This window comes from Haemorhous mexicanus, chromosome 4 (genome assembly GCF_027477595.1).
Source record: "Haemorhous mexicanus isolate bHaeMex1 chromosome 4, bHaeMex1.pri, whole genome shotgun sequence".
Lineage (NCBI taxonomy): Eukaryota > Metazoa > Chordata > Aves > Passeriformes > Fringillidae > Haemorhous > Haemorhous mexicanus.
The window spans coordinates 37,862,726-37,882,398 of NC_082344.1; the positions used below are offsets into that span (position 1 = coordinate 37,862,726).

Here is a 19,673-nt window from a genome sequence, read left to right on the forward strand (position 1 = left end):
TGAGCACCTTCTGCAGACCAGTGAGCTCGACCCCAGGCAGGGGGGTGGCCAGGAGGAGGCAGAATCAGAACACAGGTTCTGTTGCCCAGACCCACAAAACCCAGCAACACCACGCCATACACTGGGGAAGGCAGCACAGGGGAACCTGGGGGCTGGGGAGCACTTCTGCCTCCAAACCAGCCTGGCCTTGGCCCATCTGCTGCAGACAAGGGGCTTGGGGCTGCCACACACAGCAGCAGCTCCTACCTGACAGTTCACTGCAGCTCTACCATGGCCAGAAGTTGAAGTGTTCAGAGTGAGTAGTAAAGACTACCAGCTTCTTGTTGGAGCCCATACAAATGGGAAAAGCCTCCACCCTGCCCAGAGAAAAAGTTTAAAGATACTAAGAAAACAAGATAGAGTTGAGAGTATGATAAAGATATAAAACTGGGGCAAGGGGTGGGTGGTTGTTATCGTTTGTTATCACTTGTGTACTTAGGAAAGGTAACATTGAAAGGGCAGATGTATGTGTGTGTGCACAGCAAGGCACACTTGCCTTTTTTTCCAGCTACCATGTTCCACAGAAAGCAACACTACTGGTTAATCCAAGGTTTACCTTGAGCAGTCAGAGAGAAGAGGAAAGTTTGAGTAATGACCTCAAAACAAAGGAAAGCTCTTCTACCTCACTATGCAGCATCCTTCTCAATGTTGGAAAGAAACAAATGGCAGAGGAAGGCTGAAGCATGATGGAAAGAAACATGACTGAGAAAGGGGAATAAAACTAAACTTAAAGCTTCAAAACAAGTGTACAGCTATCCTTGTATGGCTAGTTTTAAGTGCCGACACTGCTGTGAGAACTTCAGCATAACAGAAAAATGTGCACAGATTGCCTGTTGGAACCAGATGTACAAGAGCTTGGAAATAACAGAATTCACACTCTTCCTTGGTTGCATTTATTGTGCATGAATTTCACAGTCACATTTTACTGCTTTTCATAGAAATGATATAAATTGACATACAGAGTCACATCAAAACCTGAGTTCTAAAAACAAATAACTTTATTCCATACATGTATACTATAAAATTCTGGCTGCATTTTCAAGAAACAACAGCTAAGGAGAACAGTCTAGTGTTGGATAGCAGCAAAGCCTCCAATATTTGTTTTCCTTTGAATGAGACAACCCCCATATTTGTTGCACACTAAACTATCTAGGTACTTCTACAGTTGTGCCCTAACACCAAAGTAGGATTTATTAATTTTCCTTTCTTATAGTAAACTACAAGACCACTCCTCTTAAGAGTCTTCTTCCCAGTTTTGATTTGTGATTATCCTATCCCCAGAGAGGTATTGACTTCTAAAATAATTCTTTGTCTACATTGGTAGACAAAATAGTACCCAGAAAAAAAAAGTTTCTTTCACCAGCCTTACTTCACCATAAATTAAAACCAAGAATTCTTGTTTCTTCAACTTCTAAAAGACCTTTCTGTCTTCTGCTGCTTTTCACTTCCCCACATACACCACTTCAACTTTTGAATCAAGATGCTGACCTTCTTGAAGGGCCAAAGTGAAGAGCAAGTATATAACAAGCATTTTTGACAGCATCTTTAAAAGCATTCAACACAAGTTAGTTACCATATCAATAGAAAAGCTCATGCTCAAGTATTTTTGCTTTGTTAGTTCAGTTGGCAGAGTAGGAGTCTTGTTACTAACACAAACTTCTAGTAATGGGATAGTCATCAGCCCTGAGGATCCCTCTTAAGAGCTTTAAAGCCAGAATTCTGAACAATTGCTTATCACGGCGTGGTTTTTGTACCATGATCTTGTGAGAGCTACAGTTTTAGGGCACCCACCACTTTTTTATAATCACAAGTTAGATGCCAAATTTCTCCACTTACCTGACAAAGGAGAAAAGGAGACATCTAGAAAACAAGTACCTGTATTGGATTACTGAAGTAATCCACCTACATCCCTGGAAATAGAGAATCAGTGACAGAACACATCTAGTTTCAGCTTCAGCAATAGAAACTGCACATACATCCCTTGGAAAGTCAAATTTTTCTAGAGAACAAATTTGAATTCCGGAAATATAAAAGACTTTGGTAGCCTGAAGCTTAATGGTTACATAGCAGTACAAAATAACAGCAAAAACTGGGCAAAGTTAAACCATCAACTCAGGTCCAACTTTAACTTATGACGAATTAAAAATCCTTGAAGCTGCCGAGCTTTTTTCCAGAACTGATGATTTGAAGAGAGCCAGAGTGTCCAGTTGTAATAGGTTTATAATGTATGCAGAGCTTATCCTTCCAGCTTAACTTGTACTTCAAAACGTGAAAGGTGATTGAAGAGTCACATCTGTACAAACCAGTCTGCATATTACATTACTTCACATTCCTCCCCAGAGCTCCAGCAGGACTTTCCCAAATGCTGTTAAGTTTTGATTTGCTGAGATGTTAACGCCAACAGTCGCTTGCTGAGCAGTGCATTGTGTCGCTGAAGATACTCTATAATATCTCCTTGCTTCTCAACTATCTCTTCTAAACTGGAATTTTCCCTTGAAGAAACAAAAGTAAATATGGGTTTCAGTAAATGACAGCAGCCTTCTAATATGTGAAATATCAGAGTTAATTAACACATACTTAAACAGTTGTTTCCTTTAGTTTCACCTTTGCTGGAATCAACTAATTTTTGAGGGAAGAGGCAATCTACAACAGTTATATGTCCAACTCTATTTTGCATGAGAAGGTAGGAAGAGAAAGTCTGGCTGAACTTCATGCCATGTATATACAACTGAGTTACGCATCACCTGCTAGACAGTTACAGAGTGAGGATCTTACTGTTTAAGAAACCAAGACAGACAATATGCTAGAATTGTAGTAAGAAACATGCAACCTTTCCCACACATATTAGGAAGCTTGTTTTGAACAGGCATAATATTGTTGTTCAGTTGTGGGAGATCATAAGCTGTTTAAGATAGAAATTGATTAACCTGGAGTAGCATACATTTTATGCTACTATATACAGCAATATCTGTCACATACCATAACAGCAACAGTACCAAAAAATTGTGCTACTTCAAATCTACAACCTCATGTACAACTATCCTCCCCCTTAAAAATATATCCAGTTTTCAGATATCTCTCAATTTCACTCCAATAGAAACACTGAAACATTTAAATAAAGCTCACTTAATTAAGGGGGAAAAAGTAGAGAATTTTGTCAAATCTGATTAGGAATTTTTAAGATACAACAAGATGAAGTACCAAAAGCCTGAGTGTAGTCTACTCTTTCCTTACGTATTATTTCTTCTCAGCTGACTTTCTGACTTTGGAATCTGCCTTCCGAGTACACTTGTGAGCATCTTAGTGCTGAGAAAGCTGTTCCTCAGCCTTACAGCATTTTGTAGAGGAACACTGCTCATTTCATAGTTCTTAGAAAGTGTTGAGAAGGATATTAAGTGGAAAAAAAAAGCTTAGGTCCAATTAAAAACCTACTGTAGATAAACTGGGAAAAGTAAAGAACACAAGTTTTGTAAACAGAAAACTTGCAACCTTAACCAGTAACGTGCACTGCCAACTTAAGGCTCCTGATCAGTAGCTTAGGTTGCAGAGGTCATGATATTCAAAAAACATTCTTATAACAAGGTCAACTGAAGGGCTGACAGGATTCACTTTTCAATAGATGTTAACTCCCAAGGGAAAGAGAGTCAGAGTTGTATAGAGCTAAATTAAAATAACGGTTTTGCAATCAGTTCTCACAGGAAGTTTGCACTCTTTAATCAAAAATGAGCACAATCTTTTCCTCAGCTGGTCATTGTTGCAGACACATTCCCTGGGCATTTGAGAATTTCTCAGGGGAGAAGATGAATGAGAAAGAAATGAGGTCCACCATGCAATCACCATGGTTTTTATATCAAAATGGAAGTCAGACATGGTATCAAAATTCAAGACAATTCTAAATCCTTCCTGTATCCTGGACACCTACTTCCAACTTCCATAAAAGCACGTGCATGCTGCATTTGTGATACCAGGGAAAGTCCCAAAGTATTAGTCATCTCTCATTATTCAACCTTTCATGAAGACAGCACATATAGAAGCAAGTCATAGTATATTAGAAAATCTCCAAGTCTTATACAGAAATACATGATATTTTCAATTACTAGTTTTTATTAAGTCATACCAGACTGATTTCAGCAACTGGAAAATGATTGAGCAGTTGGCAGGTACACAAAGAACAAATGACAAATAACTCTCAGTGCCTGGGACAGTCTCAGTTACTGTTGGACAGCTTCTACTCTCACTGAGACCTTCCTTACTCCTTAAGTGCCCTCCACACCTTAAAAGTTCCTTCCCAAACTTAAAATGCATTCCAAATCCACTGCTAAAATCTCATGTCCAACTGCTGGCACAGAACAGAGCTGCTCAGTTTTCTTCTTTGTCTATCAACTGCCCACAATATATCTCCTTCCCTGAAAAAAACTAGCTGAAGCAGCTAGGCTTCTGTAGGCCTGCTTTAAGTAACAGTGTAAGACAACACTATCTTTCCTTAAACCCCATATAAAATTAACTAAACCTGATTAAGCACAGCTATTTATACTAAAGATTCATGTAACCAGCCCTAAATGGTCAAATCACCTCCATCCTTATGTTTGAGGATTTCTGTACCATAGTAAACTGTCATTTACAATGGAGAAAGTACAAGACTGCTGCATCTCATCTGTGCATCTAAAATGGCAGGCTTATACATAGTTCCTTCAGAACTATGTTATTCCCACCTCTGGTTCAGCTGACAGGTCTAAAATTACATGGAAGTCTACAGGAAATCATGCAATTCCATTCAGGTTGCCTATATGCCACAACTGACACGGCACAAAATGAATACAGAATTCTTACCTGAATCCAACTTCTGAGGTAATGTGACTAGGGTAGGCATACATCTTTTCTTCTTCAATTATGTCAGGTCTTGGCTTGGCACGATTGAAGTTGCTTATTTTCACTGCAAGAAAGCTTTATAAATTAGTTGGAAAGTGGGGAAAAAAAAAAAAAAAGAAGCTTTAACACCAGAGCCCAAGTTGTAAAAATCTGTAACAGATGATCCTAAGATTACGTTAGGATAGGAGATGGAAAGACAATAAAGGAATCTGAGAAATGGAAAAGGAAAGCAGACCTGACTGGGGAAGCTTGAACATATGCAAAGTTTAATCTGCGACCTAAGAGAGGGTGAAATCTTAGTTGCCTTTTACAGGGTACCAAGATTCAGTCTCCAAGTTCAGGCAAAACTAAGTAAAATGGCATAAAACATTTTTAAGAAGTTTTGTACTGGTTAGCTGGTTCAGAACTTCTAGCTTAAGCTCTGCAATAAATACTACTTGAACTAGAGTAGCTGCAGTGAAGCAGCAGCTTGTTTGCCTACTCAGACAAAGGCAGACTTGCTACAGAAAGCCACTGAGAACCAAGCAGCCTTGGCTATCAAACCCAGAAGTCATTCTGGGCACCTGTGAATAAAGTTTAAGGCTAAATTTAACAGATGTATGGGTGGGATGGGTGGGAAAAGTTGTTGGCACCCTCTGCATTATTTCGAAAAGGAAGCTGAAAATATTAAAAGCCATTCAATGTCAGATCCTGATTCAGAGAAAATATCAAAATATCCAGAGTATGCATTTGGGACTCTGCAGTTAGGGCTGCTTGTGAAACAATGCATCTAATGCCACAAAAAACATTACAGTGCAGCTCTGTGAGAAATCCACACTACTGTAACAGAGGAGTGTCCTTACAAGTCAGTACTATGATGGGGTTTATTACAGGCCACCCTGCTAAAACAATGCTAAGGCCCTCCAGAGGTTAACTACGAGTTAGGCTCAAAGGTTAGTTATTTCTATGATGGTATTTCTCTACAAATAAAACCACAAAGGAATGGATGTGGAATTCTCAACATGTGTTGTTTGTGGGAATGTTGGTCTTTTATTCAAGTGATATTAGAAGTATGTGAGAAAGTAATTAAATACATATATTTAGTAAGTCTTTTAAAGCTTTACTCCCTATCCTAGCAGTAAAAAACTTAGAATAGTAAGCTGACATTTAGAGCTGTCTGTATCTTACTTCATTCCATGCACTTTTACCTCACTTGAACGATTTATAGATGTCAAATCTATTATAGGTCAATCACAGCAATTCCTTGTAGATTTCTGAATCTCTGCCTCTGCATCCTACAGCTATATATACACACTGCCGCATGGAGATAATTTTAGGGAAGGAAGTAGTCCTTCACAGGACATTGTCTATCATTGTCAATTCATAAACAGGTCCAACAAGCAAAAGAAGTTCCTAGAATTACAGTCAGGTATCCCTGATTTGTGAGACAGAATTATTTAACAGAAAATAAGCCAGGTACATGAACCTTCTACAGATAAGCATTTATGTCTCATTCTCATAGTTAAATAATTACCTCACTGTGAAGAAACAATATGTGAACTGGTGCTGCCTTCTCTCCAAAATGATACAAAACTAATACAAAAAAGGGTGGGCCAGTAGTTTTTCGTGTAAATTTACCTTAGTGTCCCTATTGTTGCTCAGCTGTTACTATCTTAGCGGTATCTGCTTGCCTTGAAGAGGGGAATTCTAAACCTCAGCTGAAGGCTGCCCTTAAAACTATCCCATTAAAGAAGCTTCATGCTTCCACCCAGTCACATAGTCTGCTCTAAGACATCTCAATGTCATTATTGCTACAGATTCTCAGGGTATTTTCAAAATTGCCCAAATACATTTGTTTTGCCTCAGTACAGCCTTAATTTGATATTAGAATGTTGAAAAACCTTAAAATCCACCACTACAGATAAGACAGACATGCAAACAGTCTCTCAACTTACCTCAAAAAGCACTGGGATGGAAAACAAGAAAACAAATTACACTACCCACTGGAAAAAGCAACTTAGGGTGACTGGAAGTCTTCCTCACATTGCAGCAGGTGTAATATCACATAAAAATTAACCCTAGCTTTGTACACCAAGTTTTAGAGAATGAATTTTACATTGATTTGGAGCTGCTCAAGAGATAAGGTAGCTGTTGGTAGAACACACTGCCTTATTCCTTCCTAGCAATGCAACTCTTCCCCTTTGTTACAGGATTCACTGAACCCTTCTTCAAGCCTCTTTGAGCTGCAAAGCAAAACACTGCACCCCACAACTTCTTTGTATATGCATTTATTTATCAACATGTTAGATTGTTTTGCAAAGTTTAAAGGCAAGTGTTTTATCAAATCTTTGTAAGTTACACCAAACCTAAAGCAGACAACCTTACAGTGATAGCACAAACATGGTTAATGAATTTGAAGTCACAGGAACTGGCCTAAGTACAAGTCAGGAAACAATACCCTTTTGGTGACAAATAAACAGAAAAATAGTTTGAGAGTTCTTACAGAAGTGCAAGCTCAGACCTTACTACTATGCAGGTCATCTTCCTTGCACTTATCCTTTTTGGTCAAGGTAAGAGTAACACAATACAGTTCTTGGAGCTCCAGGAGGCCTCAGGGCTAGAAATAGCATTTCTCTGGAATTCCTGACATTCTATTAAAGTTTTACAATTTATCTCTTATTTCCCGAGTTTCCCAGGAAAGTAAGTATGCGTATGCAAAGAAGGGATGATCTCCAGCATTCCTGGAATAGTTTTCTAGCACTGCCATGATCGAATTCCCTCATCACTGCCTTTATTCTTCCAGAGGACAGTCAGTCTACTTGAGCCAAGCTGGGCCATTGAGGGGAAAGCCTGACAAGCCTGCAGCATTCAGGCTTCTGGCACACTTTTAAGACAAAGACATAGTTTAGGGCTGGGACCTGATTTCCTGGCGCGTTTTTTGATGCTGTTGCAGGAGAGCCAGAAGAGGTTTTATTTCCTAGATGAACAAGCTACTTGGCAGTATTTCTCTGTGTGCCATTGCATTTCTATGAGCATACCAAAGATTTCTTTTAAGCATTTATTTATCAGCATTTTAGATAGTTTTGCAAAGTTTAAAGGCAAGTGTTTTATGAAGCCTTCATAAGTTATACCAAATCTAAAGCAGAGAATCTTACAAACTCTTACAAAGAGTAATAGCACAAAGCAAAGCCTCACAGATTTAGAAAGCACTACAGTGTTTTGATATGATCACAGCTTCCAAAACCCATGCATCTTTTAAATATTCACTAGAAGGAACCTTTCATTTTAGTGTCAAAGAGAAACTGAAGCCTTTGGGGTGGGACCAGGGAAAGAGGAAGAGGCTGAAAAAGGCACAATCACACAATCAGGTACGTGAACCCCTCAGACACAGTTCTGACTAAGCCAGCTAGCTCTTACTGCTTCACAGCTTGTGGTGCATGCATTTGAGAAACACTGATAAACAGACAAACCTGTTCACAGGACACTTTTTGAATTAATTAGGCATTTATTGCCACTTCACAGGATTAACAGCTTTGAGATAACATGGAGCTTTCATTTAGCAGCCCTTGGAACCAAATCAAGCCTGACAACCTTTCTCAATTTGTTTTGGATTTGCCTTAGTTCTCCTTCTACAAGCACAGAATCGTTTTGTATTTATAATGGTAGTTAAACGCCTTGGGGTACCACAAGTGAACTACTGGGAGGGCAAACAAACAGCTGAGTACCAGCTATAATGAATGTCACACAAAAAGGCTAAGCTTGCCTCTCTCACCTGTGTAAATCACTAAGCATGTCAGGGAACTAATCATCTCCAGGCTCAGGACTCCCAGGATAAGATACAGGTACACTTTGCTGTGATCAGGAAAGGAATGCTGCACCGACAGAATCAAGAGTAGGGCTGTATTACCTAGAAAACAAATGTTATTTTTTAAAGATATACTAATTTTATTAGCTATTTAAAAGTAGTTAATGCTTTCTCATGCCAGTATCTGCAAAAAGCCACATCACTTCAGTAATGCTTTTCCATTTCATACCATGCTTGCCCCTTCAACTGATTTCCTTAACATGCAAGCTTATACCTGCTGGTAGCAAAATGAGGTTTCATTTCAGCACATGTAATGGTAGACAATTAGGAGTTTGCTTATAGATTCTTCTGACTTAAAAAACAAGAGTGAAAGAAACACACTAGAAACACCTAAATAGGTACATGGGTTAAAAAACCCCGTTTCTGGCTTTGTTGATGCTATTCATCTTACTCATTCTTTCAGTTCCTAAGAGATCATGTAAAGTCATGAAAATGACTTACATGATCTCTTAGGTATTTTCCATCAAGTAGTGGACTTAAAATATATTTAAATTAGGCTAACAGAGAAACAAAAAAACCTTAACACCTTCCTTTCAAAACCTACTCACATAGACTTCCACTTCCTCTTAATATTTGAACATAACTGAAAGTTTAATTGAAATTAGTACAATTAGTCAAGGAGAAAAAATACTAAGTTACAAGTCTAAAAAATCTTTTCTGATTCAGAGTGTGAAGCGTTTTCTTCCTTCCTGTAAAAATGTGTCAGACCAGTGTCTGGATAAAGAGCTAAATTTATAAAGACCATTAATGTAGCTGGGGAACTGTGCAGTTCTCTTTCCTGCTGTGTCAGTCAAGTGAAGGAAGTGGTATCAGCAGTCATTACCATGGCAGGATGCTTGCAGTAATGGAAGAACTACTTTCTGAACAACAGATGATCAAAATTCTACAGCACACACCTGATTGCATCTGAACATTCACAAATGTCTAGAGTTTGTCTAGCAGGGAGAAGTGGGCTCCATCTAAGACTGAAAGCAGGGCAAAGCATTGACAATTACACTGCAACAGGCAGAAATAATCTTTTTACATCATTAATCCTCCTGTAGCCTGCTTTTCTCACTGCACTCCAAACACTTCTACATCTTCAGAGCTCTATCTAGTGGCCAGAGCCTGAAGTGTTGCACATTTATCAAGCTGACTAGCTCTTTTAAGAAGAGACTGGGGAAAGAAAGCTAGCTTCCCATATAGACCACTTCACTTATTATTTCTGGTGAAAAAAAGATCTACTTCAGGAGGGAGGTGGGATCATAAGAGGCAAAAATACTGTAGAAGCCATCACCTTGCCCTTTTCCACTGCTATTTGTGGGAAAAATCCCCTTAAGTTAGATGGATTTCAGATTTGAAAGTGATTTCTAGAAAAGCTTCACCAGTTAGGTGCACCAACACTTTAAAGCTAAATTTGCTAGAGATGTAACTTAAAAATATTGTTAAATCACTTCTATATACCACCTTTTGTCCATAGAAAGTAGAGAAAGGCAGTCAGATACAGAGCTGAATGTTACACATCCTCAGTGCAGGTCAGAAAATTGGTTCTTTCACTGAATTCAGAGAGCTGTTGGGCAACAAGCAATTAATCTGTTTCTAGGTGGATTGCTGAGCTTGAAAGGAGAAGAGCAGCACACTTTCTGGAAGGACTAGCAGGCTTACCACATATCCAACCAGACAAATGAATATGCAAATCAAGATCACTAGCAGTCACACACAGACTTTGCTGACTGAATACTCCATGGCTGAAGACTACATGCTAATGACTAAATGTTTTACTCAACCTCACAGTGTAAGCATTTTTGCACTACAAACAGTTCCTTACAGCCTGCATCTGGCAGACCAGAAAGATCAGTACAGAGGTTCATCTGACTAAAGGATAATTTGTAAGTGCTCATAGGCACGTTCGTAAAAGTTCTTAATATAGAATACACAATTATATAATATAACCTGCTCAGTCTTTTATTGTGCCAACAGTTTAAAGCTTTAGATGGCAAAAAACTCAAGTTTGCTTCACCTGTGGCATGTATCAGCAGTGGAAGCCTTTTTAGACGCCTTGTTGATCGATATATGGAGAAGTAACCTCTTCTTCTGACTCTGCTGTGGTGGTGCTGCACGTATCGTTCAAAACAGGCATGGAGAACCCACAGAACTACTTTTGCAATTATTATGACAGTCTGCACTTTAAGTGGGTGAGTGTAGTTTCCAGGGCACTTATCTTGGTTTGGATTGGGGTAAGAACAAAACATGGCTGCTAAAAATGCTAGAACAACAAAAGCAACCTGGAAGAGAAAGGAAGAGAGAAAAATCTTTAAAGCCATCATTTAGCTATATATATATATAAAAAACCTGAAACACAAAACCAGGATTATGTAGTTAATTCATTATGCATTACTTTCTGAATTGATTTTATTAGAGTTGAAGTAACATATGAAACATTAGACACTTGTTACAGCCACTACATGTCACTCTGGGAATACACAAATGACTGAAATTGCTAAGTAGTAAGACTGACTTTCAGGAGGGCAAGCAATCTCCAGCAGAACAGAGCTGGCAGTTGTCACCCTTCCAAGAATTTCTACTACATCAATGTCACTGTTCCTTGAGTCCTCATAGTGAATTTATTTCATTTCTGGACCCTCCTTACTATGCCTTTTTACTTTAAAGAAAACTTGATTTATGCTCCTAGAAAAGAGAAATCACATATTTTTAGATTCATTCAATTACACTTAATACTGCTCTGTGGGACAGGCTCTTATCTTATTGGTACACTCTATATTTCCTGAAACTGACATTTCCCAAAATTGACATTTCCTAAGTGAAAATCAACACTTTCCTACAGCCACTGAAGATCATCTCCACACTGACTTTAGGAAAGTGAATCATCAGAGTAACCGAAAGTGAATTATTAGCACTGGGTAGGCATCTTTGTCACTTGGTAATCATTCCTTAGTATATTTACCATCATATTTTTCTATTTTATCTTTTCACTTATGTCAGGAAAACCAGACAGATTGTCAAGAGTACATATATAGCCAGACTGCATATATACTTATCATTTCAGACTACTGCCATAATGCTTAACTTTTCCTGTCTTCTAGACTCCTCTCCAAATTTTCAGCATCAGCAGTGAACATTAGCAATATTTTGGCCAATTAGAAAGCAAAGCTGTGGATGCATACTACCTGTAGTATATGTACGCACACAGGGCTTTCTTAATATTTATAGAGTTTTGTCACAGAAAAGATTTTCTCTACTGTGTTCATTCAGTGAACAAGAACAATACTATACTTTCTCATCCTGGTTCATTCTACAGAACAGGAATATTTTTAAAAGAAAAAACTCCCATCAATACAGAAATAAATGGGGAGCTACTAATATACAAAACACAAAAAAATCGATGTGCCTCAAGTCTACAAATGATTTCTAATACACTTAGCTTAAAACAAAAAAGGGCCAGATGTTCTGCATGTCATAACTGACAGAAGCAGCACATCAGAATTGAAGACAGGGGAAAGCACCCAACTTTCATTTGCTGCCTTTGTCTCCATACTTAGTTCTACGAGTATTTAAGATCCCACTGCCCCCTTTCCACCCTCTTGCACTTTATTTCCTATTTTTGTACTTTCTTCAAGCAACACTCTTCACAGAAATTAACTTTTCAGAACCACTTAATTACTCTTGAGACAAACCCTTAGCTTGCTCAGGTTGTGACCAGAGTTGGATAACTGGGAAAGGAGCAAGAAAGGGGAATAGCTGTCACACAATTGTCAATACCTAAAAAAGACTTTACAGAGGACAGATAGGATAGAAGGAGGAAGGAAAGAAACCCAAACCAAAATAGGAGTGTACCCCCCTTATCCATAAAACCATTACTTCAAATACAAATTAAATACCATATTATCTTGAGATAGGTTAAGTTGCTAGATTAAGAAGTTAAATAAAAGGCAGGTTTATAATTTGTTTAATCTATTCTTTTACCACCTTCTTTACTTACAAAGCTAAGAATAATTCAGCTACTTTACTTCATCTGTTTATTGTTTGGCTTGCCATTTTACAAGTGATACAATTAGTTCTACTCCTTCCAGGTGTTAGGAATACATTTCAGTACAGAAAATGGCTGTATTTAACTGATGCAAGCAGGAAGGACCTAGCATTGCATCTCTACTAAACTACTACAGCAGTGTATACAAGAGAAAACAGGAAGCTGGCATTTATTAAATATGTTTTGCTTGCATTGTTGGGCCGTTTAATAATAGGTGTTTCACCCCACACATATTTTTACACACAAAAAGTTATTCTTATAAAGAGTAGCATTTAAGTTCAATTTTGTGCATGTGCACACACAGAGAGGATAAAGGAAAGAAAGGATTAATATAATGAAATTATTTCTAGCCTGTACACTTCACATTGCTCTCCAGCCTCCTGATGGGAAGCCTTCAGAAAAGCAAGGCTTGGCAAATTAAAGGCCCGCAAAAACGCAGTCCTACCACAGTCCAGCACATCCTACCCACCTCCCAGCATTGTATGTAACTAGGCAGCTGCATCACAGCAGCTATTTTGCTACCTAACTCCATTTCTTGGCACAAGAAGGCGAAGAAGAAATACTCCAAGTTACATACAAGTTGCTTTAGAGATGCATTACAGTTCTCCCACATAATACTATGATTGCTTAACTGCTCCAGGACATTTACCCCTTTGGCAGGCTGTGCATCAGAAGCTACCCTGGCCTCTCTCCACAGTCCACAAGGTTCATGCACATTTGCAGAAGCACAGGGGAAGGATATCCAATAAGCTTGTTTTGCCCACCCATCTTTTCAGTGAGAGACACAGTGCCACTCAAGGTAGCAATTATAATGCTGTTTTGCCAACAGAAAAGGATACTTCTCCATTTTGCTCCAAGGACCAAATGGTCACTGAATCAGGTTCAGCAACAGCAACAAGACTTAACCTGTGAAAATATGTGTTGACATATGCCACAGTTTTCCCATATCACCTAACCACACTTCTCCCAATATGCAGGAAAGAGGAAAAAGTGGGAGGATAATAGGCAGCAGTTTCCTAGGATCTGGGTGACTAACATTTGGCTGCATTAGTTATGGTAGTAGATAGCAAAGCCCCAAGGCTTGGCAGAAAATAGTCACTGCTCTATTACCAATAGCACATTCGAGTGCCTTCTATAAGGGAATGGCACAGAGTTCTTCTGGTAAGGGAAGGGAGTAAGGCTGGATACATGGCTTCCATTGGGAATTTTGGTAGTCAGCAGAACAGCAGAGGTCTTTCTTAAGTCTACTTGACAGCCAGAGGAGCATTTCTTGATACTACTACAAGGCCCACAAAACAGCTACTCCTAAAATTAGAAGGCTAAAGCACATTGAACAACTGCCCAAAGAGAGACCTTAGAGGTTGGTGTGTGCTTTTAAAGTCCTGGCAGAGAGCTTGCTTTCAAGAGCACTGGGCACTGCATTTTGTGTTTGAGATTAAGGAAGCTCTAAAACAGCACGTGTCACTGGTACTACAGAATCATGGTACTATCATCATCACTAGATTGGAAAAGACCCTTAAGTCCACCCTTTACTTAAAACTACCACATCCACCACTAACCCATGTCCCTAAAAGACATGAAAGTGACATTTCAGCCCAATCTTAGGCTCGGAGCTCTTCAGCCTTCTTTCTTCATATCTGGTTGCCACATACACACAAGCAACAACAAGCCTCTTCAGCTCACCAAAGAAAAACCCTTTACTAGGCAGAACTCACTCTGCTTCCGTCTACCAGCCTCCATAAATGCCTAGATACTGTTCACTGTTTGTGCTTTTTGCTCTTAACCTTCAGAAGTGAGAGCAGAAAGTAGCACTTGGATTACTTTCTCTCTCCATCCACTACCATGCAATACCCTCTAAGCAAGTCCAGCTTTAATTGTTTATTTACCTTCTCTCTGAAATTAGGTTTGCTCTCAGAAGGCACAGCATGAAAATTATCTCAGCCCTCTATAACTAGCATAGCACATCTATGGCAATAAGATTATTTTTAAACCACATTTCCAATGGCACAGAAGAACTACTATTTAAAATGCTGTTCCTCCTAACAAGATGTATCACAGCACCAACAACCAGAACAAGAAGGCAGAAAGTATTTGATAGCATATACATTATCAAAAATTATTGGCAAAGTGGACCTCACTGGTTTGGAAGAACAGCCAGTGTATGCAATTCACTGTCATATAATCAGAATTCTGTCACATGAACAGTGGATTCTGAAGGATTCAGAAGAGAGGTAGCAAGTTTCTTAGTGAAATCATGCTTCTTAAACTTACATGTATTAGCAACAGGAAATTGGCAAGGACAACTGCTGGGATAGCATGAAATCTTGGCCTCAGCTGGGAATGCAATGTATGAGACGAAATGAGTGGTGCATCCAGTAGAGGATCATCTTCCAAACTCTGTGTTATTTCCAAGGAACCCTGGAACAGAAGGGGAAGGCAAACAATAGCAACAGGTAAGCTCTAAAAGTAAAGTACAACAGTTTTGGAATTTCCTCTTAGCAAATCAAGCCTTGAAGGGGAAAAACCCCACTAGGTTAATATCTTGAAAAAGCTCTTGAACTCTAGGTAAACTCTCATCACATCTCTATGTGAGAACTCAGTCCTTGAGGAATCCAACACTAATCTACTTCCTAGTATCACACTGAGCCTTCAGGAACTTAAAATGTATTACAAGTATCTGAACTTCAACCCTAAGATATCAGAAGCAGCAGTATACTTATGGGAAAAACTGAGAAAGTCTCTCTCACATGCTTTATACACGCACTGCAAAACTCTTTCTTGTTCTTACTTTTGTTTGACTACAGTTGGAGACAACAACAAAGTTGCAGTGTAAGAGCAACAGTTTTGAGTATTCAGCCTCTGATACTACTGACGTGTCAAAACACCTGCAGCAGTAACTAGAGCTGAACTCAGGCAGGAAAGAAGCAGCAGCTCACAGAGGGAAGAAGGTGCTACCAAGTGCTGAGCAAGACATTCTCTTCCTACACCAGAGAGAATGCAGCCTGCCTGTGCCATGCTGGAGTCAAGCATTAGTTCTTTGACTTCACATTCAGCTCAAATGTAGTGTCTTTTACTAAGTAGAAGGTAAAATTAAGTATGGGTGGAGGGGAAAACTTTGGAAAAGGAACTTGCTCCGCAGCTATGCACCCCTGCTCCTTTTAGGCCAGGACAAGGTCATTCAATATACATTAAGTGGAACACACACAAGGCACTACAATGGCCAAAACTGCTCGAGTTTCTCCCTTAGCATCCTGTTACATCCCTTGCCTCAGAAGATAAAACAGCTCAAGATTTCACTGCTGTTCTTCATTATACCAACCACAGCCCAGAACAAAAAAGACAAGGGCAGACCCTATCCCACTCCAGACTTCTGATGTGCCAGGTTTCACCAGACTATTTACCGATTTATAAACTCAGGATTTTTATAAACTGAGGACCCTTTGCCATAAGAAAAAGCAGCATAAGCCTCAAGACAAATGAAACATGCCATCCTTCTAGACACTAGCACGGGAAGAGAGGGATTACACGAAGGTTTATACTTCATGTCAATGAGGACAATGTGATTGTCTCCCCAGAGTTATTTTACCTGCACACAACTGCCTACACTGAAAGAAATAGTCATCAAGAGTTATTTCAGTAAACAACCAGTTTCATTTTAGAACTGTGAACACTACACTTGCCCTGCCACAGAGGAGTGTGAACAGACCAGCCTCAGCTATTTGACACCTTTTAATTAGCCCAGTCTTTGACTGAAAATGACCTTTCCGAAATACCTGCCTGGACCTTTTACTGCACACCTCAATTTTTGCAAATGGCACTCCTCTTATGGCACTGATATAAAATCTAGAAGCATGAGAGCAAAGATGCCTTCTAACCCTCCTCTGCCCATTTTCACAGGCCAGGTGTAATTTTAAGTTCTGAGAGCAAGGACCAACACTCCAGCAGCCAAGGCAACTCAACTAATTCTTTCAATTTCACATCAGTAAAAAAATTCATTATTATGAGGGTGGAGAGACACTGGAACAGTTGCCTGGTGAAGCTACAGATGCTCTATTGCTGGAAGTGTTCAAGGCCAGGCTGGCTGGGGTTTTGGGCAAGCTGGTCTAGTGAAAAGTGTTCCTGACCATAGCAGCGGGGGGTTGGAAATAGATCTTTAAAGAACCTTCAACCCAAAACCATTCTATGATCACAGAATCAATAGTGGGGTTAACAGCTCACATCTCCCACAAACCCAGCAATTCTTATTAGGACAATATCCTTTGTCTCATGGGAACAAATGATTCACCCTTTCTGCATTTCACCATTCCCTCATTTCCATGAGGGATCAGGGCACTCCTTCACAGACAAAGCTTTATCAGAGCTTTGACCATGCTACTTTCTTACAAGACAGGCTGCAGTCCATTTTTGTATCCTAAAATACAGCTAGTATTAGGAAGCACTAGATTATGTAATCTCTTCAGAGATTTTATTACTGACAACATGGAGAGGATGAGAATTAAAGCATGGGACAGGATGATCCCATGCAGTCAATCTGACATAAAGAAAACCCAGTAAGTGTCCTTCCCAACTGGAGCAAACACTGGTTTCATTTCATTATGATGAGCCAAAGCCACAGCTGTCAAAAGCCAAAATGCCTTAAAACCAGACTTGTCTGGCACTGCTGTTGAGCACAGGTTAAAGCTTTAGCCTCCTTGGCTCCCTGATCCACTTCCAGCATGTGACCGCTTCCACAGCAGCCCAGCGCCAGCAGGAGGAGGGCAGGCAGGAACAAGCCACAGCCGGCAAGCCTTGCCCACGCAGGCTTCCAGCTGGGGCGGGGAGAAACATTCAAACAAACACAGAAACGCCGTGGTCATGCCAGCCAACAGCACATAATCCAGAGATGGCACAGACAGGATCCGCCTGTGGAAAAATAACCCAGAAAACCTGAAGGAGTCACACGAGCAGCCCCGAGTAGTGGCTTACAACCTCGATTAAAAACAAGCCCAGGCCCAAATGCCTCGGGGTGCTTCAAGCCCGGCTGGGGAGGGGCAGCGCGGGGAGCGAGGGGCCGCGGCGGCCTCCTCCCTTCGGAGAGGGCCACTGGGGACGCGCCTGGGCCGGCGGGCGCCCCCGGAACAAACAGATAAAGCCTCGGGCGCCCGGACGGGAAACAGCCAGGAAGAGGCGGAAGAAAGAGAGGGCACGGAACACGAGGCGCTGGCCCGGCGGCGCCCACCCTCAGCGGCAGCCCGGCCGGTCACCCGGGCGGGGTCCCCGCGGCCGCGGCCCCGCTCCCGCCCGCCGCGCTCACGTTGTCCAGGTCCTGCCGCCTCCTCCCCGCCGTCAGCGCCATCGCCGCCTCCCACCACAGCCGCCCCAGCGGCGTTTAATGCGTGCCCCCGGTGCGGCCCTGCCGCCACGGGCTGGCCACGGGCAGCGCCGCCGCCCCGCGCCGCCCCGCCCCGGCAGGAGCGCCCCCGGCCGCCATTGGGCCCGCGCAGCGCCAGCACCGCCCCGGGGCGCGGCCCTGCCGGCGGAGGGACCGGGGCCGGGCCTCAGGCTGAACTCCCGTCCCGCCGCCCCGGCACAGGTTCGTGACCCCAGCCCTCTCTGGGATGCCTCGCTGCCCCGTGGCCGTGCTCGGTGCAGTTCTCTCGGCAGCCCGCGCCTGAATACCAAACGGAGACCATTTACAGCAGGCTCCGGGCTGGTGTCCGTGCGGGGCCGTGGCTCGGGAGGCAGCGCTGGGAGGGGAAAGTGCCCTAGGAACAGATGGTTGGCCAAAGTGTGGGGTAAAGGCAGCGTAGCGTTGGTGCCAGCTTGCAGTGCAGAGCGTTTTCTCACCTCCGATTGGTCTTGCTGAAAGCATGGAGCCTTTGCAGCTAGATACTGTTTCCAGTGGATCTGGTCTCCCCTTCACATCACGGAAAGTTTTATTCATGAGACACTTTATCCATTTTCTAAGATATTTCTGGATCTTGGGAAGAAACACGTTTTCTTTAAAACGTGTGCTTGGTAATTTCATTTTCTAACCCTTTGTGACCACACTGAGACAGACTGTGGCCACTGACAGGGAACAGACTTACTCCCTTATGGATCTCTGTCTTATTGATGTTGACAGCCTTGTGTATTCTGTATACTCCTCAACCACTTAGTTGTGCCTAGTTATTATTTGGTAATTTTTGTTAGCCTCTCTGACATTTTTCAGCTATAACCTCTCTGAAATGAGAAGGATCAGAATGACACACGGTTCAAGCATGTGCAAAGTGTGAATTTCCAAAGCATCATATTTATTATCTGTTATGTGCTCTGTTCCTCTGCTAATATTTCTTAACCTTCTGTTTGTTCTTTATGAACATCCCTTAACCTTCAGCTAATGCTAGTGAGGACTCTGAACAGGATCAAAGCTGTAACAGGGGTCTGAAAGACAAGTAAGATTGTATCCTCTCCAGGTTGTAATTGTTCTATGTGTACTATTCAAGAGAAGCCAGGACTGTCACCCTGAACAGCTGCAGTGGTTCTATCTCTCTTGAAAGCATGTTGAAGTGCCAAGGGGTGAAAACTGTTCTTGAGGTATGAGCTTCCTCAGAGAAGTTCCAAGTTTTTTATCTCAGTTTCTGTGACTTTTCCTGGCTATCTTTTACTAGAAAAAACCTCTCAACTGAAACATCCCACGCGGGTCATTTACATTCATCACTTGCATTCATTTGTTCCTGTTTAATACAGATAAGCACATTTAATGAACTGGACAGCTATCTTAAATTAAAAAGAAGCTTTAAACTTGCTGGTTTGACTTAGATAAAGTCCAGCTCCTCTAGTCCCAGTAATTAGCACTCATTTAAATATCTATAACTGTATATATAATTGTAAACCTTGTTTTTACTGAATGGAAAAAGAAGAGTTCTCAATGGA

The 19,673-nt window shown here is 41.1% G+C and overlaps 1 protein-coding gene across 1 annotated transcript; it reads right to left on the reverse strand.

Moving 5' to 3' along the window:
- Positions 1-909: 909 nt before the first annotated feature.
- On the reverse strand, positions 910-18,207 carry TMEM192 (transmembrane protein 192). The gene is made up of 6 exons (XM_059844485.1): positions 18,073-18,207; positions 15,051-15,197; positions 10,752-11,016; positions 8,660-8,794; positions 4,870-4,972; positions 910-2,531 (listed from the first exon to the last, which is right to left on the reverse strand). Exons 1-6 carry the CDS (start codon positions 18,112-18,114, stop codon positions 2,408-2,410), a joined length of 816 nt encoding a protein of 271 aa, XP_059700468.1. The 5' UTR covers positions 18,115-18,207; the 3' UTR covers positions 910-2,407.
- Positions 18,208-19,673: the final 1,466 nt, after the last annotated feature.

What these genes read in the sequence shown, in the direction of transcription:
- TMEM192 (XM_059844485.1), bottom strand. Translation starts at nt 18,114, where the DNA reads ATGGCGCTGACGGCGGGGAGGAGGCGGCAGGACCTGGACAAC. An exon ending in GGCGGCAGGACCTGGACAAC is followed by an intron (nt 15,198 to 18,072) that starts GTGAGCGCGGCG and finishes CTTCTGTTCCAG; the next exon opens with GGTTCCTTGGAAATAACACA. An exon ending in ATTTCCTGTTGCTAATACAT is followed by an intron (nt 11,017 to 15,050) that starts GTAAGTTTAAGA and finishes TTTCTCTTCCAG; the next exon opens with GTTGCTTTTGTTGTTCTAGC.